Source organism: Hyperolius riggenbachi, chromosome 9 (assembly GCF_040937935.1).
Source record: "Hyperolius riggenbachi isolate aHypRig1 chromosome 9, aHypRig1.pri, whole genome shotgun sequence".
Classification (NCBI taxonomy): Eukaryota; Metazoa; Chordata; class Amphibia; order Anura; family Hyperoliidae; genus Hyperolius; species Hyperolius riggenbachi.
In genome coordinates this window covers 86462433-86486943 of record NC_090654.1, presented here as the reverse complement: position 1 = coordinate 86486943, position 24511 = coordinate 86462433, and the positions used below count along the sequence as shown (strand labels likewise).

General features: G+C 43.9%; 1 protein-coding gene across 2 annotated transcripts in view; it reads right to left on the bottom strand.

The window, feature by feature from the left end:
* LOC137532541 (inter-alpha-trypsin inhibitor heavy chain H3-like) overlaps positions 1 to 24511 on the bottom strand; it is a 178777-nt gene that overhangs the window by 62717 nt on the left and 91549 nt on the right. Inside the window, exons 12-17 of one of the 2 annotated variants that reach the window (XM_068253151.1) lie at positions 23093 to 23232; positions 20765 to 20925; positions 20646 to 20687; positions 16051 to 16068; positions 13108 to 13131; positions 5227 to 5262 (exon numbers count right to left, since the gene is read on the bottom strand). In XM_068253151.1, the coding sequence (XP_068109252.1) occupies positions 5227 to 5262; positions 13108 to 13131; positions 16051 to 16068; positions 20646 to 20687; positions 20765 to 20925; positions 23093 to 23232 (421 nt within the window). The remainder of the gene's footprint in view (positions 1 to 5226; positions 5263 to 13107; positions 13132 to 16050; positions 16069 to 20645; positions 20688 to 20764; positions 20926 to 23092; positions 23233 to 24511) is intronic. The other variant, XM_068253152.1, reaches the window with a different exon arrangement.

The following is a 24511-nucleotide window of genomic DNA, read 5'->3' as shown; positions in this document are numbered from 1 at the left end:
GATGGGGGCATAGGGGGACAGAAGGAGGCAGAGTGGGACTGAAGGAGGAACAGGGAGGCAGAGGTAGCACAAGAGGCAAATAAAGACAAAGAAGACATAAGGAGGCACGGGGGGACAGAAGGAGGCACAAAGGGGCACAGATGGAGGCAGAGGTAGCACAGGGGGGCTGAAGGAGGCACATGGAGACAGAAGGAGGCACAAAAGGGACATAAGGGGGCACACAGGAGGAAAGAAGGATGCACAAGGCACAGAGGTGGCAGCTGCCTGCAACTTACGCTAAGTAGATGCAGCAGAAGGAAGTAATAGAACACCCACAGAGACAGGAATTAGTCCAGGGCGGGGCTTAATTTGGGGGTGGAGCTTAATCCAGCAACATGGCGCCCCCCAGGACCAATGGCCCTCCAGGCAATGGCCTGTACTGCCTATGCCTAGAGGCGCCCCTGCTCCTACATACAGAAGCCAAAAGGATGTCAAGGAAAAAAATATTTTATGAAATGGGCAATAAAAGCAGTAAATACTTAGCGATAGCTCTTCGGAAACGGGTAACCCATTCAAATATCTCCTCTATCAGAGACAATAATGGGAATAAATTAGTCAAATCTGAAGAAATAGCTGAAGAATTCAGAAATTATTACCACTCACTTTATAATCTTTCTTCTCATGCATCAAACCTACATAATCCTTCTGCTAGACAATCTAAAATCTCTGAATTTCTCCAGAAATATGCTAAACCTCTCACAATCTGATAGAGAGGATCTAGAGTTACCCCTAACGACAGACGAATTTCTACTTGCTGTTAAAGCTCTTAAAGGGAAGGTTCAAACAAAATAAAAAAATGAGTTTCACTTACCTGGGGATTCTACCAGCCCCATGCAGCCATCCTGTGCCCTCGTAGTCGCTCACTGCTGCTCCAGTCCCCCGCTGGCAGCTTGGCGACCTGGGAGGTCGGCGGGACGCATTGCATACATTTTTACGCATTCCCGCTAGTGCAAGAACATTAACACATGCATTTTTACGCGTTACTGGTTCAATGCGTAAATTTTTACGCAATGAACCAGTAATGCGTTCATTGCGTAAAAACTTGGAAAAGCCCCAGGACCTGACAGGTTTACATCCCAATATTACAGAACTTTTAAAGCAATCCTTGCACCAGTGTTTACAGCACCTTTTAATTTCATCACGGTTTCTACTATCCCTTCTTTTCAATTACTAGAAGCACATATCTCGGTGATCCCAAAACCTGGGAAGGATGCCCAACTATGCTCCAATTATAGACCCATCTCCCTTCTTAATCTTGATGCGAAATTACTGGCAAAAATTTGGGCCAAAAGATTACTCCCACTTCCCTGACCATATAGGATTAGACCAGGCAGGCTTTGTTCCCGGCAGAGAGGCCAAGGACAATGTGATGAGGACGATAGGCATGATGTCATATGTGAGAAAGAAAGGTATTGGCGCTTTTATTCTTTCCACGGATGCTGAAAAGGCCTTTGACAGGGTGGTGTTGGGACTATTTGCGCGCCACCCAATCAAGTCTAGGCTTTGGCGCATCTATGAAACAATGGATCGAACTCCTATATTCAAACCCTTCGGCTAGAGTCAAGGCAAATGGATTTATTATCTCAGCGATCGAACATTTCTAATGGTACAAGACAAGGATGCCCTCTTTCTCCTCTAATTTATATCCTTACACTTGAACCTTTCCTAAATGCTATTAGGGGGGATGGATCCATCAAGGGCATTCGGACAGGAACTTCTTACCATGTTGTTTCAGCATTTGCAGATGATCTCCTTTTTTTTATCTTCAAGAACCTCTGATATCTTTATCTAATCTCATTAAATGCTTTGAAGAATTTGGCTTTTTGGCAAATTTGAAGATAAATTTCTCGAAATCCCAAGCCCTGAATGTCACCCTTGATGTGTCCATCGTCAACCTTTGTAAATCCTCTTTCTCTTTCATTTGGAATACGGTGTCCCTTAAGTATCTGGGAATTAATATCCCCCATAATCTTAAAGATCTTTTTTCACTCAATTTTGAAGCTGTAGGTAAGGAACTGATAGCAGACCTATCTCGATGGGGTTCACAAAAGTCTTTCTTGGTTTGGACGAATGGCATCAGTTAAAATGAATATATTGCCCGCTTCCTTTACATCAGCCAGTGTATTCCACTGACCCTGCCCCCTTTTTTTCTTAAAGACCTACAGAAAAACCTAAACAAATTCATCTGGGGAAATAAACCCCCTAGAATTAAACGCTCTACCTTGATTTTGTCTAAAGAGGAAGGAGGCATGGCTCTGCCTGACCTGCATAGATACCATATGGCATCTCAGCTATGCAGAGCAGCTGTATGGTCAAATACCCAAACTCCCCAAAACTGAGTTCTGGTAGATAAAGACTTGGCTACAAAACAAACACAAGTTCTAGGTTGAGTGGATACGCCTGGAAGAGCACAGGCCTCCTGGTCTAATCCTCTTATGCTTGCCACCACTATCAAAACAATGAGGAAACACCATCTGTTGGGTTGGCATCCTTCCCTGGTAAATTGACACCTTTGTGCAATAATCCAGCCTTCCCAGCATCTGACGATATCCCATTCCTGCAAAATTGGCCCTCCTCTAATTGCCCAAGAGTCCATGAATTTATTTCTCATGGAACGATAAAATCCTTCTCAGAAATGTCCGACCTTAGATCGGATATTTCCCTCTCTCATTGGCAATACTTCCAAATTAGACACTTTCTGAATTCTTTGAAGGCCAGATTTGATTGGTCCAAACCTTCAACAACCTTTGAGAATCTCATTCTTACCAATTCCAAACCTGGTCATTTAATCTCCCTCCTCTATCAGATGCTTCTACCTAAATCAGAGTTCAGTAAGTTGAAGTTCCAATCCCAATGGGAGGAGGAGCTGGGTAAAACGTGGGATGTAATGGCAAATAATTCTTACCCTCAACCACAAGGGATCCTTGTGTCAACATCCAGGAACTGGGCTATAAAATAATAACACGATGGTATAAAACTCCTATGATTTTTCATAAAATCTTGCCCTCCACCTCTAACCTTTGCTGGCGATGTGGCACACATTTGGGCTCTATGTTCCACATATTCTGGACTTGCCCGTTGATCAAATCTTTCTGGGACTCAGATTCAACAATTAATGGAACAGATCCTCAGTGTCAAACCGATCTTTTCCCCTGAGATATTTTTACTGTATGACTCCCCTGAGTCTGTGAAAAACATATAAAAAATCTATAAAAATCCACATGATTAATGCTGCCAGAGCGTTAATACCACTTTTTTGGAAATCTATTACCCCACCTTCAATTAAGTCATGGATCAAACGTGTGGAACATATTGAAAACATGGAACAAATGATTTTTCTCTTCCAAGATCGCAATATTGATTTAATTTCTTTTTTGTGGTGCCCAAATTCATGCACCTGCCTAATTTTGTTTAAACAATTATTGCACGCTTTATATAAATAAACTTCATTTCACTTCTCAAATATCACTGTGTGTGTCTCCTATATGACATATTTAACTGACATTTTTTTTATTGGAACAACCAACGATTTATACAGGAAAATCTTCACGATTAACAACCTTGCCCAAATGTTCACATCCACCTGTATATATATATATATATAGATAGATAGATAGATAGATAGATAGATAGATAGAGATATATATATATATATATATATATATATATTTTAAGTCCCTGCCATCCTTGTTGCAAAAACAACCCCCCCCCCCCCGAAAAAAAATGAACGATAAAGATAAAGGAGCTGAGTGGATTTCTTGGAATGACCTATTTTTAGCACCTGATTTAGATTTGTAATGTAGAGAGATATTGTATTAAACTGTTGTAAATTATGTGGATGCAAAAAAAAGGAAAATTTTTTAGATTATATAAAAAAAAAGAAATTACAATTCATATTAAGGGCTGAAACCACTCTATAGGTGGCCACACACCATACAATTAAAATATCCAATTTTACACAAATTTGATAATTACAATCGGTTATCCCAGAAAATCAAAAGTTTTTTTTTCAATCATTCGAGAAATCTGATCAAATTTCATGTTTTTATTGGATAAAAGAAGATCGAGAGTGTTGGATTTTTATGATCAATTTTTGTCAAAATTGTATGGTGTGTGGTAGATTGTCAATTACTTGAGGTACAGACCCAAGCAATTTTTTTCAGATTTTTCAATCCTTTTTTTTTTTTTTTTTTTTTTATAATTGGGGAAAATTGATCATATATGTGTGGTACATTGGTCAGATTTTGAAATGTTGCAATCAGTCAGAAAAATTGATGGCAATTCTTGATTAAAAAGATATTTAAAAAATTGTATGGTGTGTGGCCACCTTTAAGTCTGTTGTAAAATAATCTTGATCCTAATGTCAATCGATGTAATATCAATTGTAAACAAAATCAAATCGTGCATAGTCAGCTATGGAAGGGGTGCTGCAAAATAAATGCGAAAAAATCCCTATGGCTTTGTTCACATCTCAAATCGAAATCGCTAACGGACGGATTTTGCGATTTTTTATTTTTTTTTCGCGTGATTTTTTTTCCCCTCCCGGCGCTTACCTGCGCACTCTGATTTTTTTGTAAAGCGCTTTTGCAGAGCGATTCTGTTTTTTCACTTCCTTATGTCAGTCAGGAAGTGAATTCTTTCATCCGGAAATAAATAAATACAATGTATTTATTCATGAAAATGCAATCGCTGCATAAAGCGATTTTGTGAGCATTTTGCGCTTTTCCTATACCTTCCATTATAGCAAAATCGCCCCAGAAATGGTGCAGGCAGTGCTTTGGTCATGCGCAAAGCAGACGAAACGCACAGATATGAACTGTCCCATAAGGAATCATTGTACAAACGCTTATAGGGCGAATTTGAAACGCTGCCAAAATTGCAAAAATGCCCTAGGTGTGAGCAAGCCACAAGAAATTCCACAGTTGCAACCTTTTGTGGCCACAGCCTTATTTATAATGTGGCCCATAGAACGTGACCTCAATGCTCAGACAACTAAGCAGGTACAGGGGATCTTTGTATTGAACCATGACAAGAGTGCAGATGAAATACTTACCTTACATCTCTGTATGCAGCTTTCAAGGATGCAATCCACTGCTGCTTCACTTTATGATAAATGCCACAACTATAGTTCAAGATGCGCAAACAAAAAAAAATACACAAATCAAAATATATCTGTTGTATAATTACCTAAAGGGGGTGCATCAATTCTTCCCCTTTTATTAGCTGAAGAAAAGAAAACACCTATTAAAATCTCTTTTGGTGTAAACATTGACCACAATCCACTAAGCTTATCACCTGTCTTTCACCTCCCTGGCATTCAGTTTACCCAGGATTTCTGTGCAAAAAGTTGTTCTAATCTTTTTCAAGCATTTTTTAATCATTTTTTTTTATATTGAATTCAGTACAATTTATTGTATTGAATTCAATACAAAAAAAAAAAAGTTTGCTGCCATATGTTGGTGATGCTGTGTGGCCCTGACGTCATCAACACAATGGGCTTGATTCACAAAGCGGTGCTAACCTAGTTAGGACGCCTAAAGACTTTTGGGCGTGATAAGCATTGCACTAAGTAGGTTAGCACCGCTTTGAGGGAAAAGCACCTTGCGCGCGCAAAGTCTGGTGCGCGTGAAACGTCGCATTGGGTTTAATTTGCGCGCGTAAAACTTTATGTGCAAAAACTTTGCACGCGAGTTTATTTTATCACGCCTAAACAGTTAGCACGGCTTTGTGAATCAAGCCCCATGTGTTGTAATTGCAGAGGGAGAAGGAAATCTGTCGAGGGACATGGAAGAAGAAACTGGGGAAGCTATCAGAGGTACACAATGGGGGATCAGCATGACAATGGTGAGTATAGGTTAGCCAGGCATAGTTACCCAGTATAGGTTAGCCAGGTATAGGTGCCGCAGTATAGGTTACCAAAGTATAGGTGCCACAGTATAGGTTACTCAGGTATAGGTGCTGCAGTAAAGGTATAGATGCCGCACAAACACATTCTCTCTTTCTCTTCTTCCATGGCTTCCATACACAGAATCCTCCTGCAGGCTGGCTGTAATCTTCCTGGCAGAGGAGGGACGGGCCTTCATCCTGCCTGTATGTGCTCCTCCCTTCCCTATCCACTGCATTTAAGAATAACTACAGAGGTGATAACTTAAAGTGAGTGTCCGAGGAGTTTAAAAAAAAGGATCCACTTACCTGGGGCTTCCTCCAGCCCGTGGCAGCCGTCCTGTGCCCTCGCCGCAGCTCCGGAGGCTCCCGGTCTTCTCCGCTGCAGAACCCGACCTCGCCAGGTTGGGTTCCGGGTCGGCATCTTCTGCACTTCACCGTGCGGGTCACGTGCTCCAGCCGACGTCATCAGGAACATACTGCGCAGGCGCAGTACCGTCCTGATGACGTTGGCCAGACCACGTGACCCGTGCCGTGGAGTGCAGAAGAAGCCGACCCGGAACCCGACCTGGTGAGGTCGGGTTCTGCAGCGGAGAAGACCGGGAGCCTCCGGAGTAAGTGGATGTTTTTTTTTTTTAAAGTCCTTGGATGTTTCCTTTAAAGACTGGAGAGTTACGATAACACTCTCACTGTGAAAACGTATCACTAGACATTAATAAGGCCAGCTTCTTTAGTCAATTATATATCTTTCTTTTTATAGCGTTACCCTGTGGTACCTAACATCTGAAAAAATCTTTAGAAAAAAAAACAATAATTACCAAATTAAACCTATCAAATGGCATCTACATGCACCATGCCAACAATTATACATCATTAAACGTACCAGAAAGAATTGTCTCTTTGGTGCATGTAGACAGAATATTTATTTATTAATCTATTTACATTTATGTGGTGTTATTTTTATGAAGGCTTTATATGATCTTATGGACATTTCTTTTGGGCATGACAAAATATAAAGGACTGCAGCCCACAGGAACTTTAACCAAGGATTGAACTTCATTCCAATCAGTAGCTAATACCCCCTTTCACGTGAAAAATCTTTACCTTTTCTCGCATAGATCATTAGGGGGATCTGTATGGCTGATATTGGGGCAAAACTCCTCCCACAGTGTGATGTCATGACCATGGCCCTGACAGTTTGCTGTCTGTGAACCTTGTTGCATTGTGCATGGTTATGCAACTTTCAAGTAAGCAATATCTCCCTGAAAGTAACGAACATTCTGTACAGCACCTGGCAGGACTAAAGATGTCACCACCAGGGATACATTTCAGAGTGTAAATCAGATAGAGGAATGATTTTACAATGGACAAACACTGACTAAATATTATATAAATGAGTATTGTAAAAAATAAGCAATTTTATTAATGATGTTATTTTCACTACAGTTCCTCTTTAAATGAATCATCAGCGAAAAAATTAAAAATCAGCTTTACTCACCTGGGGCTTTCTCCAGCCCCTTGCAGCCGACTGTCCCACGCTGACCGCTCCGCTCTCCGCCGCCTTCCTGGGCTCTCAGCACGGTGCGGAGGCCGACCTCGAGGTCGTCCTTACTGCGCCTGCGTAAAGTGCCACTGTCAATCGGGCGGGGGCATGGGGGTTGATGCTTCATTGGTTATATATGTGAATGTTGTGAACAATTTTCAAATAATATGTATTTTGATGTCTCCATGCACCCAAGAGACAATTCTTTCTGGTGTTTTTAATTCTTTGGTGAATTAACACTTAAAGGATACCAGAGCCGAAACCCTTAAGAGAAACGGAGGGAGCCGGGATGTATGGTGAGCGGTCCTGATGGCCACCGCTCCCCCCATTCTCCTGTGTCCCCCTCCTTTCTTATCTAAAGCATGCACAAGCCAGGCCAGTGACTTTTTCTGACAAACTTCCCCCTCCCCTCTCCACCTCCCCAGGGCTTTCTCTGCTTCGTAAGACTCATTGCTGCTACTTTACCATGTCAATATTCTAAAGGTACGTACACATGACCAACTTTTTCGACCAACTTGTAATCCGACTTGTTGTCTGAACGACAAGTTGGATGTGTGTACGCGCTTTCGAGTGACTGATAACAGCCGGTTTGTCTGATCCGCTTAGCGGATCCATTGGACCAACTGTCGTTCAAACGACTGTTAGGTCCATACATGTGTACAAACTATTTTCAGTTGTTTGTCCAACTAATAGATGTTCAAACATACAGTTGTTTGATCTAGTGCATTTTTCTATCCAGTCCATTGTCCACTATCAAGTTGGTTAAACGACATGTAAATTGGCACATCAGACGCTTTGTTGATCAGTGTGTACATGACGTCTGAACGACTTGTTTGCACTTCAAGTCGTTCAGACGACCAGTTTAAACAACAATCAGGCGTAAAGTGTGTGCGCACTTTAAGAGGACATGGGTCAAAGTAGGTAGCCTTTGTTCCTAGATAAACCTGATATTCATACCGATATCCATACATACCTGTTTTCCAGCTCTCTATTCACTTGATTTCATCTACAGAACATACACCATATAAGTTTTGATTGACCTGTTCTTTGGTCTGGAACGGTGTCATGGCTGTTGATAGCTTTATTGTTCTTGCTTTTGTTATTTTAACCTACTGTCATTTTATTTTACTGTGCTATGTACACACCATACAATTTTCTGTTAGATTTTCTGTTAGATTTACCTGTCAGATGACTCTAACAGAAAATTATGTGGTGTGTACCTAGCATGGCATCAATTCATCAAAGGCTGCTAGGTACACACCATACAATTTTCTGTTAGATTTACCTGCCAGATAGATTTTTTCCAACATGTTGGACAAAATCTATCTGGCAGGTAAATCTAATGCTGGGCATACACGGTGCGTTTATGTGCCGGAATCAAGCCACTGGCTCAATGCCGGCGCGTCCCTGCTCGTCTGCGCTGGCGCGTGGATCGATTCCCGCTCGTACCTGCGGGCAGTTCCTTATCAGCCGCTCGTTTCTTCCATTGTCCGCCCGCGGGGATCGAGCGCGGAGTCGATCCGCCGCAGTGATCAGACAGGTTGAATATTATCAATCGAGCCATCAGCGGCTCGGTTGATAACAACTATCACACCGTGTATACCCAGCATAACAGAAAATTGCATTGTGTGTACTGTACCTAGCATTAGATGTCCTCTATACTCCTGTTCTAGAAGGAGTAGTGCCTAACGACTCCTTTTGTCATCTGTTATCTCTCTACAGTTAATGCTGTTTTGTTTACTGTTGTTTGGTGTTATAAGTGATTTCTTAAAGAAAACCTGAACTGAACATTAAAAGTCAAAATAAACATACACAAGTCATACTTACCTCCCGTGTAGTCTACTCCTCAATTTCTTTCTCCTCTCCCGCGTCCTGTTTGTCCACTGTGATCAGGGGAATTCTCCGTCCTTCATTTTGAAAATGGCCATTACCCCATAACAGCTTTCTGGTCAGCACACTGTTAAACTGTAACATCGCCCACTTGAACCATAGGGAAACATGGACATTACCGGGCATATCAGTTGTCCACTCAGCTATAACTGACAGCAACTGATATATAACTGACAGAAACTGATATTTTTCAGTTCTGACAAAATGTTGAGCTTCTGAGAGGAACTGATTGCAAGGTAACTATTTAATGTTCATTTGAAGTTACCTCATGTGTTTATTTTAAATAATTTTACTCAGTACAGGTTTCCTTTAACCACTTCTATTTCTGTTTAGGGGGCAGGGGGCTCCTCAAAGCCCCCCTCCGCAGCGATTTCTGCCCTCTCTGCCCTTACCTGCTTCTCCCACAGCCTATGGGCTACGCAGGATGGATATCCGTCCTGCGCCGTCTAGGATAGGCTTCAGCCTATCCGATGCCGGCGATCCCCGGCCAATCAGAGGCCGGATATCGCCGATCTCCTTTACGGCGCTGCTACGCAGCAGCGCCATGTGATGTAAACAGCGGGTATTTCTTCCCCGCTTGTTTACATTTAGCCTGCGAGCCGCGATCGGCGGCTCGCAAACTGTTCACGGTGACGCCCTCCGTGAACTGAAATGGAACGGCCGCTCGTTCATGGTAACACCACTTCGACCTGCCGACGCCTATCAGCGTTAGGAGGTCGTTAAGTGGTTAAGCTTTTGTGTTATTGAAAATTTCTTCGATTACAAAACCTATTTGAAAAAAAAATACTGATTGATGTGTGGTGATACTGTAAGTTTTCACTTGCCTTATCTTCACTACCATGATCTAATGCTAGGTACACACGATGCGTTTTTTTTTGGGTCGATTTTCCATCCGAACGATTTTCCGTTCGATTTCCAGCTCGATTCTCTTATCTTTTCTTATCTATTTCCATTCACTTCTATGAGAAATCGACCAGAAAAACGATCTAAATAATATCGGACATGACGTAAATTATCCATCGAACCATCTATCTAACACACAATTGTATGGTGTGTACTTAGCATTAGTGAATTGCAGCCTTTAAAAATAATGACCCTTTGAATTTTCCAGCACTCAAACCTTATCAGCATCCTTCTTATTATGGATTTATAAAGTGCCAACATATTCTGTGGCACTGTACAAAGAATGAAAAGCAAACATGGTGTACATAATAATACAGACAATGGAATACAACAAATATGGACACTGGTACAAAATACAGAATTGGTAATTACAGTGACAAATGTCACATGATAAATAAAATGTATAACAGATACAAAATGAATAGCAATTTCAAATATACAAAAAGGTGAGAGCCCTGCCCTTGCGATCTTACAATCTAAAGTAATGGGGAGAACAAGAGGTGGGGTAATATACAGTATTCATACAGGCTATGTGTTTTTACGTTATCTAGTGAGGGGTGCAACGTAATCAAAGGTCGAAGAGGGAATGGCCTAAGTTAGATCATAGGCTTGCTGGAAAACGTGTGCTTTGAGGGAGCATTTAAAGATTTCAAAGGTTGGTGAGTGACAGATGTGTTATGGAAGGGCATTCCAGAGGAGGGGTGAAGCACATGAGAAATCTTGTATATGTGAATGCGAGGAGGTGAATATAGAGGAGGACAAAGGAAGGTCGCGTGCAGATCTGAGATTGTGGTTGGGTTGGTATTTGCAAACAAGTAAGGAAATGTATAGGGGAAAGAGATTGTGGAGAGCCTTGTAGGTTAGGGTTAAGAGCTTGAAGTGTAACATTTAGTTAAATGGCAGCCAATGAAGAGCTTGACAGGGAGGAGCAGCAAAGGAAGAGTGAACAGAAATCTGAATGAGACGAGCAGCCTAGTTCAGTACAGATTGGAGTGGAGCCAGTCGGGTTCGTTGATAGTCCACAAATCAGTATATTACAATAGCCAAAACAAGATATTATAAGAGCATGTACTAACATTTTAGTACTGAGTGAGAAAAGGTCAGATGCAGGTTATGTTTTTGAGTTGGAGATGACAGGAGCTGGTTAGAAAGTAAATGTGAGGAATTAATGAGAAAGAGGAGTTGAATATTACCTCTAAGCACAGTGCTTTGCAAACTGAAGTTATAGGGTTGTTATCAATATTTATTGTTACATCAAGCAGAGAAGTAGACAGAGATGGTGGAAAGATGATTAGTTTTGTTTTACTCTTATTAAGTTTTAAAAAGAGAGATATCATGAAAGCGGATACTGCAGACAAGCAGTCAGGAACATGTGTGAGTGGGGAGTTGAGGCCTTGGGCCGAGAGGTACAGTTGTGTATCATCAGCATATAAGTGGTATTGAAAACCAAATGAGTTGATTAAGTTGCCAAGGCCGTGTATGTAGATGGAAAAGAGGAGGGGGCCAAGGACAGAGCCTTGAGGTACCCCCACAGACAAAGGATGTGGAGAAGAGGTCTTATCTGAGTAAGAGACTGAAAGACCTTCCAGAGAGATAGAAAGATATCCAGGAGAGAGAAAGGCGCTTAATGCTGGGAATACACGATTCGTTTCTGCCATAGATAGATGGTTCGATAGATAATTTCCGACGTGTCTAATCTCCCATTCGATCGTTTTGCCGCTCAATTTCTGATAGAAGTGAATGGAAAAAGATACGAAAAACGAGCGGAAGATTTGAGAATCGAGTGGAGAATCAAGCAGCAAAAACGATCGAGCGGAGAATTGAGCAGCAGAAACGCATCGTGTATTCCCAGCATTATGGCTATAGCTGAAAGTATCTGAAAGAGTAAGGTGTGGTCAACAGTATCAAACGCTGATGACAGATTAAGAAGGTAGATTATGGAAAAATGGCCTTTGGATTTAGCAGTAAGAAGATCATTTGGCACTTTCGTAAGAGCTGTTTCTGTGGAGTGGTTCGCGCGAAAGCCAGGCTGGAACTGATCAAGCAGGGAGTTAGCAGATAAATAATGGCTGAGTTCAGCATGTATATGGCATTCAAGTAATTTAGATGCAAATGGACGAAGTGACACAGGCCAGTTTTCTCAGCTATTTTGGCTTCTTTTTACCATTTATACCGTTATACGCAAAGGCCCGTCCGCAGATAAGCTCCCTCCTCCCCCCAATTTTAGCTTTAAAAATAGGTATTATGTGACCACACTAAACTAGTTGTCGGGTTTAAAGTGAATGGGAATCAGAAAACAAAAAAAAAGCCAGATACTTACCAAAGGAGAGGGAAGGCTCTGGGTCCTATAGAGCCTTCCTGCTCCCTCTCTTGGTCCGCTCTCCAGCGCTAGCTCCCCGCCGGTAGCAGTGTTCAACCAATTTTGTCAAATTGGGCTCCAATCCCCCACCACGGGGAGTTCGGAAGTCTTTGGGAGCCCAAGTGCCCAATACTGCACACGCGTGAGCGCCCTCTCTCGCGCATTTGACTCCCAACGACTTCAAAACTCCCCCACAGCAGGGGATTCAAACAGAGGAGCTGCCGCTGCAACAAGGGGACGGGTAGAGGAGAGGGAAGGTCCTATAGGACCCAGAGCCTTCCCTCTCCTTGGGTAAGTATCTGCTTTTGCTTTTTTTATATGATTCCCAAATACTATTGGATGCAAGCTGGAGCAAGGACCGGTAGATATTCATGCTCCAGTGCCAGCTCTACATACAGGGGCACGAAGTATATCACCCATAGGATATCACCCACAGATAAGCCTACCCTTCCGCACACACACACTTTACCATGCTTATTTTGAAACTCACCTATACGCATACGAGATTTTTGTACTGCAAAAAAAAAAGAACAGAAAAGGACAGGTTTTAAAATATTCTGAAGAGAAACGCATTAAAATTACAAAATAGAACAAGATGGAAGCACTCTCAGGCACTAAGATTACAGGTTCCATAATTAATGCAATAACATTTTGTATTATAACCTAGCCCCTTGTGACTCATTTGCAATCTCTAATTAGCTAATACTTATTTACGAGTTTAGTGCTACGTCCTTATATTGGACATTGGTTGCAATCTTTATTGTGTGTGTATATGACCAGACAGGGCACATTTTGCACTTGTATTTTTTAATCTTGTAAGATTTTACCCATACCCTGGATAAACTATAATATGTGTGGGTCCAGGATGGTGTTTTATTATTATTTTTTTATTTTTCTAGTTGAACTTGATGGAAGGATGTCTTTTTTTTTTCAACCAAACTAACTATGCAATATGTAAAAATGTAACTGCACATGACCTCAGAGTATTTCTGACCACTATGGAAAATATAATTCAACTGCTAACATTCTGCCAAATATTGGCATATCTCTTTCATAGGGCTGACATAAGCAAAAGCCCCTTTATTAACTTTCTCTGTAACGGAAGACACTTCAGTAGCCAAGATTAGTCTCATTATGATTATGATCATGTTATGTATTTATGTATGAAGCCAGGGGACCCCCAGCCTGTATCACAGGGACAAGCTCTGAGTACCGCCCTCAAAGCAGGGATGTATAAAAGAAAAGGCTGCAAATCCAGCCTCAGTTCTCCATTTTGTAACATCACTTTAAGTAAACCTAAAGCTGAAAAAAAAAACTTATGATGTAATGAATTGTGTGTGCAGCACAGATACTGAATAGAACATTAGTATCAAAGAAAAGAGTCTTGTATTTATATTTTCAGTTATATAGCTTTTTTCTTAAATCTTGTATCATACTGTCACAGTTGCAGATTTAATACCACACTCTGTCTTTTAAGCTATAAAAGAGAGCAGAAATAATGGCCCTTTGAACTTCCCTGCAGTAAAACCTTATCTCAAGCTGTCTCTCACTGTTTCTTGGCTTTTTAAGTGCTGTAGAAAACAGAACCAAGTCGGGTCAAATAGCTCAGAGAAGCTCTTTTGATAACAACTGAAGTTTTTTTTTAACTCTTCCTGTATTAGAAAACAATATGAGACTCTTTACTTTGCTACTACTGTTTTATTTCTTAGCTATACTACATATACAATTCTTTAGCTCTTATGTTTATTTTCGCTTAAGGTTTGCTTTAGGCAATTAATACATTTGTGGGCCCCATTCCTGCAAACTCCCCCCCCCCCCCCCCCCCCCAAAAAAAAAAATAATAATTGTGTGCTTGAGTGTGGAATTCCTAATCTCTGAAGCTGAGTGTGTGTCACTCAGCAGGAAGGGCAGGTCCCAGTCTCTGTACAGGCCCCATACTCTTGTAATCAGTGGTACTCCCTTGACGGCGGCCCTGGCTTTAAGGAACCTGAAGTTAGCAGAGAACCCACGGCTGGCTTCTATTTTTATTGGACTCGGAAACAAAGAACTTTCCAAATACTGGGACTTTTGATAAGAACTTTGCATTTCCACTAAAGGACTGACATCTATAAACTTAACCACTTGCCGACCGCACGCTTATACCGTGCGTCGGCAAAGTGGCAGCTGCAGGACCAATACTGCGTCGCCAGCTGCAGGCTGATTAATCAGGAAGCAGCCGCTCGCGCGAACGGCTGCTTCCTGTCAATTCACGGCGGGGGGCTCCGTGTATAGCCTGCAGGCTAAATGTAAACACAAGCGGAAATAATTCGCTTTGTTTACATTGTACGGCGCTGCTGCGCAGCAGCGCCGTAAGGCAGATCGGCGATCCCCGGCCAATCAGCGGCCGGGGATCGCCGCCATGTGACAGGGGACAGCCTGTCACTGGCTGCACAGGACGGATAGTGTCCTGTGCAGCCCGGTTCACCAGGGGGGGCCAGGTAGGAGAGGGAGGGGGAGGATTTCGCCGCGGAGGGGGGCTTTGAGGTGCCCCCCTCCGCAACACCCGGCAGGCAGGAGCGATCAGACCCCCCCAGCACATCATCCCCCTAGTGGGGAAAAAAGGGGGGCGATCTGGTCGCTCTGCCTGCACCCTGATCTGTGCTGGGGGCTGCAGAGCCCACCCAGCACAGATCAGCTAAAACAGCGCTGGTCCTTAAGGGGGGGTAAAGGGTGGGTCCTCAAGTGGTTAAAGGATACATCAGGCATTTAAAAAAACAGAACATATCTACTTACCTGGGGCTTCCTCAAGCCCCTGGCAGCCAATGTGTCCCTTGCCGCAGCTCCGCTCCCAGCCATTGTCCCGGGGTCCCCACCGTAGCAGAGAGTGCGCGGTTGCACTCCCTAAGCCGGGTGCTTTCTGTGCAGGCCCAGTACTTCTTATCTTAAACAGTATCAGGTTGTGTTAACCCTTTCTTTCCTAGCTCAGATTAGATAGCAGGTTCCTCTTTCTTGAATAAGAGAAGTGGTAGCAGCCTAAGTTCTTTCCATAAAATTGTGCATAGTAAATTGTTGGCGTTTTCACGCGTTTCCTCCAGCTACTCTGGCACATTGATACCATCCATGAGATTGGATGGTATGTGGGCTGAAGCAGATTGGGAGGCACAAAGTGGTCTGGCCAGTAGGGTGTGTGTGACAACTACTGAAGATGAAAACTTTATTGACACTTCACTGTGAGGCTAGAACCAATATCTGTAAATAAAGAAAAACGGATGTAACTGCTCAGCACAAACCGTATTTGTCGGAATATAAGACGCACTTTTTCTTCCACAAAATTGTGAAGAAAAAGTCAGTGTCTTATATTCCAAATACAGGGAGTCCCCAACTTTCGAACACCCACTGATACGAACCTCCAGCCCGCCGTGATGTATTTTCGCCAGTATTGTGAAATACTTACATACACCAGATCTTGGAGCTGCAAATAAAAGAACAGATAAGGACAGGTTATAAAATATTCTGAAGACAAATACATTAAAATTACAGCATAAAACGAAATGTATCCCTAATGACCCTATTAACAAAATGGAAGCTATCTCAGGGCTGGATTTAAAGCTCAGCAGCCTATAGGCACATAAGCTGTGGCGCCTTAAACTCCACTCTTTAATGCAGGCCACACCCCTCACACCACGCCCCCTTTTTCTTGTTAATTAAACCCACACAAGGTAATGCGGCCTCTCTTCACTTATAACTAGCCAGATGTGCCCCTATATTAGGTAGCAACCTCCCATATAGGTAGCCAGATGTGCCCATTATTGGGTAGGCCCCCTCACTTATAGGTAGCCAGCTGTGCCCCATTATTATGTAGCCCCCCCCATATAGGTAGCCAGATCTGCCCACTGTTAGGTACCCAGCCCCGTATAGGTAGCCAGATGTGCCACAATTAGTTGACCTTCCCATATACAGTGGTGCCCATAATTATTCATACCCCTGGCAAATTTTGACTTAACTGCTTCCCGACCGTGTCACGCCGATGGCCGTAAAGTCCTGGGGCTCTGTTTTGCAGGAGATCACGCGCAGGCTGCACGTGCATCTCCTGCTTAGTGGGCGGAGAGGAGCTCCTCCTTCAATCTCCAACTGTTAGACGGTGAAACCACCGTCTAATTACAGTGTACATCGCTGCGATCTACAACAGCGCTGTACTGGGGACAGACGTATGACACCCTCCAGAGGCACAGAGGTGATCAGCTGTCATAGGCTGACGTCTGTGGCAGCTTATAATGGGGATTGGCTGGCGGGGGGAGGGAGGGGGGAATACAATAGTTTAAAAAAAAAACAATTTTTTTTTATTAAAAAAATACACAAACAAAAACAAAGAAACAAACATCTGGGGCACGATCAGACCCCACCAACAGAGAGCTCTGTTGGTGGGGAGAAAAGGGAGGGGGGGGGGGAAATCACTTGTGTGCTGTGTTGTGTGGCCCTGCAGCTTGGCCTTAAAGCTGCAGTGGTCAATTTAGCATAAAATTGCGTGGTCTTTAGGGGGGTTTAACACTGCGGTCCTCAAGTGGTTAAAGTTACTTTTATTCAACCAGCAAGTCATTTTTTGATTGGAAATGACATTGGTGTCTCCCAAAGATAATAAGACAATGTACAAGAGGCATTATTGGGGAAAAAAACCATTTCCCAGCTTTTATTTACCTTTGAGCAAAAAGTGTCCAGTCCAAAATTATTCAAACCCTTTACAAACTGTCACACTCTGTGGGAAAATCCAAAGTTCTATACCATTCCAAATAGTCCAAGCTGTTCTAAAACATCCTAATTACTTTGATTAATTGGGAACAGCTGTTTTAATCAATGCAACGGGTGAAAAACAGCAGCTCTATGCAGTTGGTTTGTGAACAGTCATGGCTAAGACAAAGTAGCTCAGTGAGAACCTGCGGCTGCGCATTGTGGCTGCTCACAAGTCAGGAAAGGGCTACAAGGCCATTTCTAAATGTTTTCCAGTTCCAGTGGCTACAGTGCAAAGTATTATTACAAATACAAGATGTTCTGCACTGTGGAAAATCTCAGAGGACGTGGTCGGAAGCAAAAAATGACACCTGTGCTGGCCAGTGCTAAGAGACCATCCTGGTGAATCTGGCCTAAGCTGTTGGCAGTGTCTCAAGGCAGACACTGCACGCTGCTGGGTTCCACTGATGCAGCACAAGGAGGACACAACTTCTCCAGATAAGGCACACAAAAGCTCACTTGGTCTTTGCAAATGCTCATCTGGACAAAGAAGAAGACTTCTGGTCTTCTGTGAAACAAACATTGAATTGTTTGGTCACAATTATGTTTCCTTCATTTGGCATAAAAAGGAGAGAAGCCTTCAACCTAAAGAACACCATTCCCACTGTCAAACGTGGTAGGAACCTAATGCTTTGGGGTTGTTTTTTTAGCCAATGGACCAGGGAACCTAATCACAGTAAACAACACCATGAAAAAAAGAGTAATACATGAGGATCAGACAGTCTGCAGAGAAACTTGGCCTTGGCCACCAATGGGCATTTCAACATGACTATGACCCAAAACACACAGCAAAAGTGGTGAAGAAATGGTTAGCAGACAACAACATTAACGTTTTGGAGTGCCCCAGCCAGAGTCCTGACTTGAATCCAATTGAGAACCTGTGGAGGGAGCTAAAGATCAGAGTGATGGCAAGAAGACCCTCTAAACTAAAAGATTTGGAGCTCATTGCTAAAGATGAATGGGCAAAAATACTAGTCGAGACATGCAAAAAGCTGGTCTACAATTATAGGAAGCGTTTGGCGTACAGCTTATATTTTCCCACTATAGCTTGGCATATACCAATAGAATGGCATACAGCCCACGTGTTTCCATTATTTAAGAAGGACAAAATAAATTCTCAGCATCAACATGGGTTTACTAAGGACAGGTCTTGTTTGGTTAACTTGCTCAGCCTTTATGAGGTGGTGAAGGCTAATGTGGACATTGGGAATGATGTACATGTAATAAACTTGGACTTTGCAAAGGCCTTCGATACTGCAGTGAAGGGTCTATGTGCATGGATAGTGAACTGGCTAATTGACAGAAAGCAAAGAGTTGTCGTCAATGGATCACATTCAAAATGGTTGACTGTTAGCAGGGGGGGGCACAGGCCTGGGTCTGGGTCCAGAGTACTGCGTCCAGTACTCTTCAATTTATTATTTAACCCTTGGCGTCGGGAAGGTGGCTCTGCCAGGACTGCCTGACGCCGATCGGCGTCAAGTTCTGGGTCGGAGATTAGCAGGATGCCAGCGCATCCCCGCTGGGTTACGTAAACAACCTACGCGGGCTGGGCGGGGGGGGGGGGGTCAATGTTACCTATATGATGTCTTCTTCTGTCCGTCCCTCGGCGCCTCCCACGATGCGGTCCATGCGCGCCACGTGAGTACAAACACTTCCTCCTTCAACCTGGAAGGAGAAAGTGTTCGTAATCACGTGACCACATCGTGGGAGGTGCCGAGGGACGGACCGAAGAAGACGTCATATAGGTAAGATTGACCCCCCCCCCCGCCCAGCCCGCATAGGTCATTAGATTTAACAGGATGAAATCCGGATAGCAACCATCATACTGCTGTACACGGATGCTGCACATAAAAGAGGGTCCTGTACATGGAAGAGAGGTGCTGCTGCACATGGATGATGTACATAAAAGAGGGGCCTGTACATGGAAGAGAGGCGCTGCTGCACATGGATGATGTACATGAAAGAGGGGTCTGTACATGGAAGAGAGGTGCTGCTGCACATGAAAGAGGGTCATGTACATGGAAGAGAGGTGCTGCTGCACATGGATGATGTACATGAAAGAGGGTCCTGTACATGGAAGAGAGGTGCTGCTGTATGGATGCTGCACATGAAAGAGGGCCCTGTACATGGAAGAGAGGTACTGCTGCACATGGATGATGTACATGAAAGAGGGTCCTGTACATGGAAGAGAGGTGCTGCTGTATGGATGCTGCACATGAAAGAGGGCCCTGTACATGGAAGAGAGGTACTGCTGCACATGGATGATGTACATGAAAGAGGGGCCTGTACATGGAAGAAAGTTGCTGCTGCACGTGGATGCTGCACATGAAAGAGGGGCCTGTACATGGAAGAGAGGCGCTGCTGCACATGGATGCTGCACATAAAAGCGGGTCTTGTACATGGATGAGAGGCGCTGCTGTACACGGATGCTGCACATGATAGAGGGGCCTGTACATGGAAGAGAGGCGCTGCTGTATATGGATGCTGCACATGAAAGCGGGTCTTGTACATGGAATGGGAGAGACACTGCTGCACATAAAAAGGGAGCCACGAGAATGGCGCCCTAGGGGCAGAAATTATAAATCCTTAACCACCCTGGCGTTCTATTAAAATCGCCAGGGTGGCTGCGCAGCAGTATTTTTTTTTTATTTTTTTAAATCATGTAGCTAGCCTAGCGCTAGCTACATGATTTCCCCCTCCCTGCGGCATCCCTCCCAAACCTCCAATCGCTGCCAGCGAGCAAGCCCATACGGAAATCCCGTTCTGAATGGGATTTCCTTTAGGGCTTCCCCCGTCGCCATGGCGACGAGCGGAATGACGTCATCGACGTTGTGACGTCACAGGGAGTCCCGATCCACCCCTCAGTGCTGCCTAGCACTGATTGGTCAGGCTGTGCACGGGGTCTCGGGGGTGGGGGGATCGCGGGCGGCTAGCTGCGTGTTTTTTTTTTTTTTTTAATGACGAAACTCAGCCCACCAGGGCAAGAGCGATGCCCTGTGGCGGTTATGGATGAGCTGAGCTCGTCCATACCGCCAAGGAGGTTAATCTATACATGAGCTGAAATAATTTGTGTGTCATTTACCATCTCTAATCAGAATAATAAAGATGCATCAAGAAAGTGAACTTTTGAGAGGAAACCGACAAAACTGTTCACATATTGGTGGTTCTCCTTTGTATATTACCGCTCCAGTACCACATACTGCACATTCAAAAGACAGAACTTTATTGCACATTATTTCCACTGAACATTCTTTGGATACATACAGATTGCTCCATGTAAAACTTGAGAACTTGAATGTGTTGAATCTGAAAGGTAACACAAGAAAATTCATTAATTCCATACCCACCCAATCTGTCTATCTCTCTATCTATCGATCCGTTACCTGCTTGCTCTTTTGGTTTATTGGCCACAACATTCTTGGTGGCATCAGTATCAGATGTGGTAATAACCATGGAGGTGAGCGGCGTGACAAAGCTGTACTTCAGGCACAATCGCAGTGCTTCTTCTGTGATGTTTGCTTTTTCCTCCCCTTCTGCTGAAATCCTGGAAGAAAAATATGATACCAAATTCAATTAAACTCTGTGCTGCTGGAGTACTCTGCTCCTTCCATTATCTAACCCTCCTCTCCTGATATACTCTGTGCTGCTGGAGGACTCTGCTCCTTCCATTATCTAACCCTCCTCTCCTGATATACCCTGTGCTGCTGGAGTACTCTGCTCCTTCCATTATCTAACCCTCCTCTCCTGATATACTCTGTGCTGCTGGAGGACTCTGCTCCTTCCATTATCTAACCCTCCTCTCCTGATATACTCTGTGCTGCTGGAGGACTCTGCTCCTTCCACTATCTAACCCTCCTCTCCTGATATACTCTGCTCTGCTGGAGGACTCTGCTCCTTCCACTATCTAACCCTCCTCTCCGGATATACTCTGTGCTGCTGGAGGACTCTGCTCCTTCCACTATCTAACCCTCCTCTCCTGATATACTCTGTGCTGCTGGAGGACTCTGCTCCTTCCATTATCTAACCCTCCTCTCCTGATATACTCTGTGCTGCTGGAGGACTCTGCTCCTTCCACTATCTAACCCTCCTCTCCTGATATACTCTGTGCTGCTGGAGGACTCTGCTCCTTCCACTATCTAACCCTCCTCTCCTGATATACTCTGCTCTGCTGGAGGACTCTGCTCCTTCCACTATCTAACCCTCCTCTCCGGATATACTCTGTGCTGCTGGAGGACTCTGCTCCTTCCATTATCTAACCCTCCTCTCCTGATATACTCTGTGCTGCTGGAGGACTCTGCTCCTTCCACTATCTAACCCTCCTCTCCTGATATACTCTGTGCTGCTGGATGACTCTGCTTCTTCCACTATCTAACCCTCCTCTCCTGATATACTCTGTGCTGCTGGAGGACTCTGCTCCTTCCTCTATCTAACCCTCCTCTCCAGATATACTCTGTGCTGCTGGAGGACCCTGCTCCTTCCACTATCTAACCCTCCTCTCCTGATATACTCTGTGCTGCTGGAGGACTCTGCTCCTTCCGCTATCTAACCCTCCTCTCCTGATATACTCTGTGCTGCTGGAGGACTCTGCTCCTTCCACTATCTAACCCTCTTCTCCTGATATACTCTGTGCTGCTGGAGGACTCTGCTCCTCCACTATCTAACCCTCCTCTCCTGATATACACTGTGCTGCTGGAGGACTCTGCTCCTTCCTCTATCTAACCCTCCTCTCCTGATATACTCTGTGCTGCTGAAGGACTCTGCTCCTTCCACTATCCAACCCTCCTCTCCTGATACACTCTGTGCTGCTGGAGGACTCTGCTCCTTCCACTATCCAACCCTCCTCTCCTGATACACTATGTGCTGCTGGAGGACTGTGCTCCTTCCACTATCCAACCCTCCTCTCCTGATATACTCTGTGCTGCTGGAGGACTCTGCTCCTTCCACTATCTAACCCTCCTCTCCTGATATACTCTGTGCTGCTGGAGGACTCTGATCCTTCCACTATCTAACCCTCCTCTCCTGATATACTCTGTGCTGCTGGAGGACTCTGCCCCTTCCACTATCTAACCCTCCTCTCCTGATATACTCTGTGCTGCTGGAGAACGAGAACTCTGTTCTTTCCTCTACCTAACTCTCATCTCCTGACATACCCTGGGCTGCTGGAGGACTCTGCTCCTTTCACTATCTACCCTTCCTCTCCTGATATACTCTGTGCTGCTGGAGGACTCTGCTCAGGGCCGGTTCGATGCAGAGGCGAGAGAGGCTCCAGCATCAGGGCGCAGTGTAGGAGGGGTGCACAACTCACTCAGCTGTCATTCCTCTATTGTGTTTGAAGCAAAGAGAAATAAGGAAACAGGATACATGGCAGTTACTGCAAGCCAGATAACTAGAGATTAAGGAGTTGGGGGGGTGCCTCTAGTCTAATAGCAATCAGTGTGTGACGGCTGGGGTGGGATGGATGGAGGGGCGCACTGGTGTCTCAGCCTTGGGTGCTGGAGGACCTTGTCCCTGCTCTGGCTCTGCTTATTTTCCTTTCTGACATTGCCCTACTGATGTAGGCTATACTACAAGTGGACCCTCCTCCCTCTTTTTCAGGCTAGTCTTTATATCATAATATGGAGAAATAGTCTTTATTCATAATATGGAGAAATGTAAGAAAATCAATGTAATGACTGTTTTCCCTTGGTGGCTCAAACACGTATGGGACTCACAGTTTAGACAGAAGCTGCTCTATGGTCAGGTAGGCCCACAGTCTCTCAGTGAAATCTCCAAATATATAATATTGATCTCTTGCAATTGCTTCCTCTTCTTTTGTATTTGTTTCTACTTTCATAGAGAACTGCTCGGACACCTGCCCAAATGAAAGAAAAGTTCAGGTAACTCATATTGATCTTAAATATAGCATATCTTTTTCTCTGGGGTTATGCATAAAGTCACGTGGGCACTACAGGGGCAAACCCAGAATTTTCAAGGGGGGGATTCCTGAAATGTCTTCCTCAGCCACGCACAATACAATATAATAATATGGTAGGACATCATACTGGGTACACATAGGCCTCGATTCATCATTGTCTTTGAGATAACTTTTTCCAGTTTGTTAAATTATCGAATTCGAAGTTTATCGATTTCTAGTTGTATTCATCAAGGTTTTTCCGCATTCGGTGTAAATTCGATAAAATATCGATAACAATTCGGTAACCATTCGGTAACGTGTCGATATTTCCATTTTACAGTGGTAATTTAACACAAGGCCATAAGATTCCCACGGAATTGTGGGTAAAATGCAGTCCTTTGAACACGACGTAGCAACATTCTGAATAGGGCTTAACACCTGGACCAGGATTCTGGAAGTGGTTTGGGACAATCCCACAATTTCGCCAGCTTGATAGGAGCCTTTTCTAAAAAAATATAGTGCAGCTAGCAAATTAGTTAACCCTGGCACTGCCTGTGTTCTCTTACATGATGATTCAAGAGAAATGCAGAGATGTCCTGTTATAGCAAATAAATCCATTCTCTTGCAAATTGATATGGTTCTAGACCTTATTCTTGCCCTTCTGCGCCTTTGAATCACTCTCAGCTGATACATAACCACTTCAAATGGCTCCATCTTCTCTGTCAGCAATGATCTGACAGGAATAACGACATAGCAGTGAAGGAGATAACTAATCCTAAATTTAACGCTAAACCACGCCCACTTTCATTTTCATGAATTGCACTTTCTTCCGTTTTAACGCATCACTAACGAATGATTACCGAATCATGCTCGCTAACAGCTGTAGATAAATTTGATGAATCCTGAAATCAACTTAACAAATTCGGTATTTTACCAAACTTTCGTTAACCAATTCGATAAGTCTTGATGAATCGAGGCCATAATGCAATTTCCTGTCCGACTGACAAGTTCTGTAAATTATTTCCTAAATGTCCGATCTGCTCCCGATCGACAACGGGATTGACCAGGAGCAGTTGGGATACAGATAATAATGAGGACAGCCAACATTGGAAATGAAGAGGAAAGTGAAGCATTCACACAGCAGGGCACAGGGCTGTGCTCATACTTGACTCTGAAGATATTCTGGTGTCTCAACTTATGCCTTTCCCCAGACACTGCACTGGCCCTGGTCTGAGAG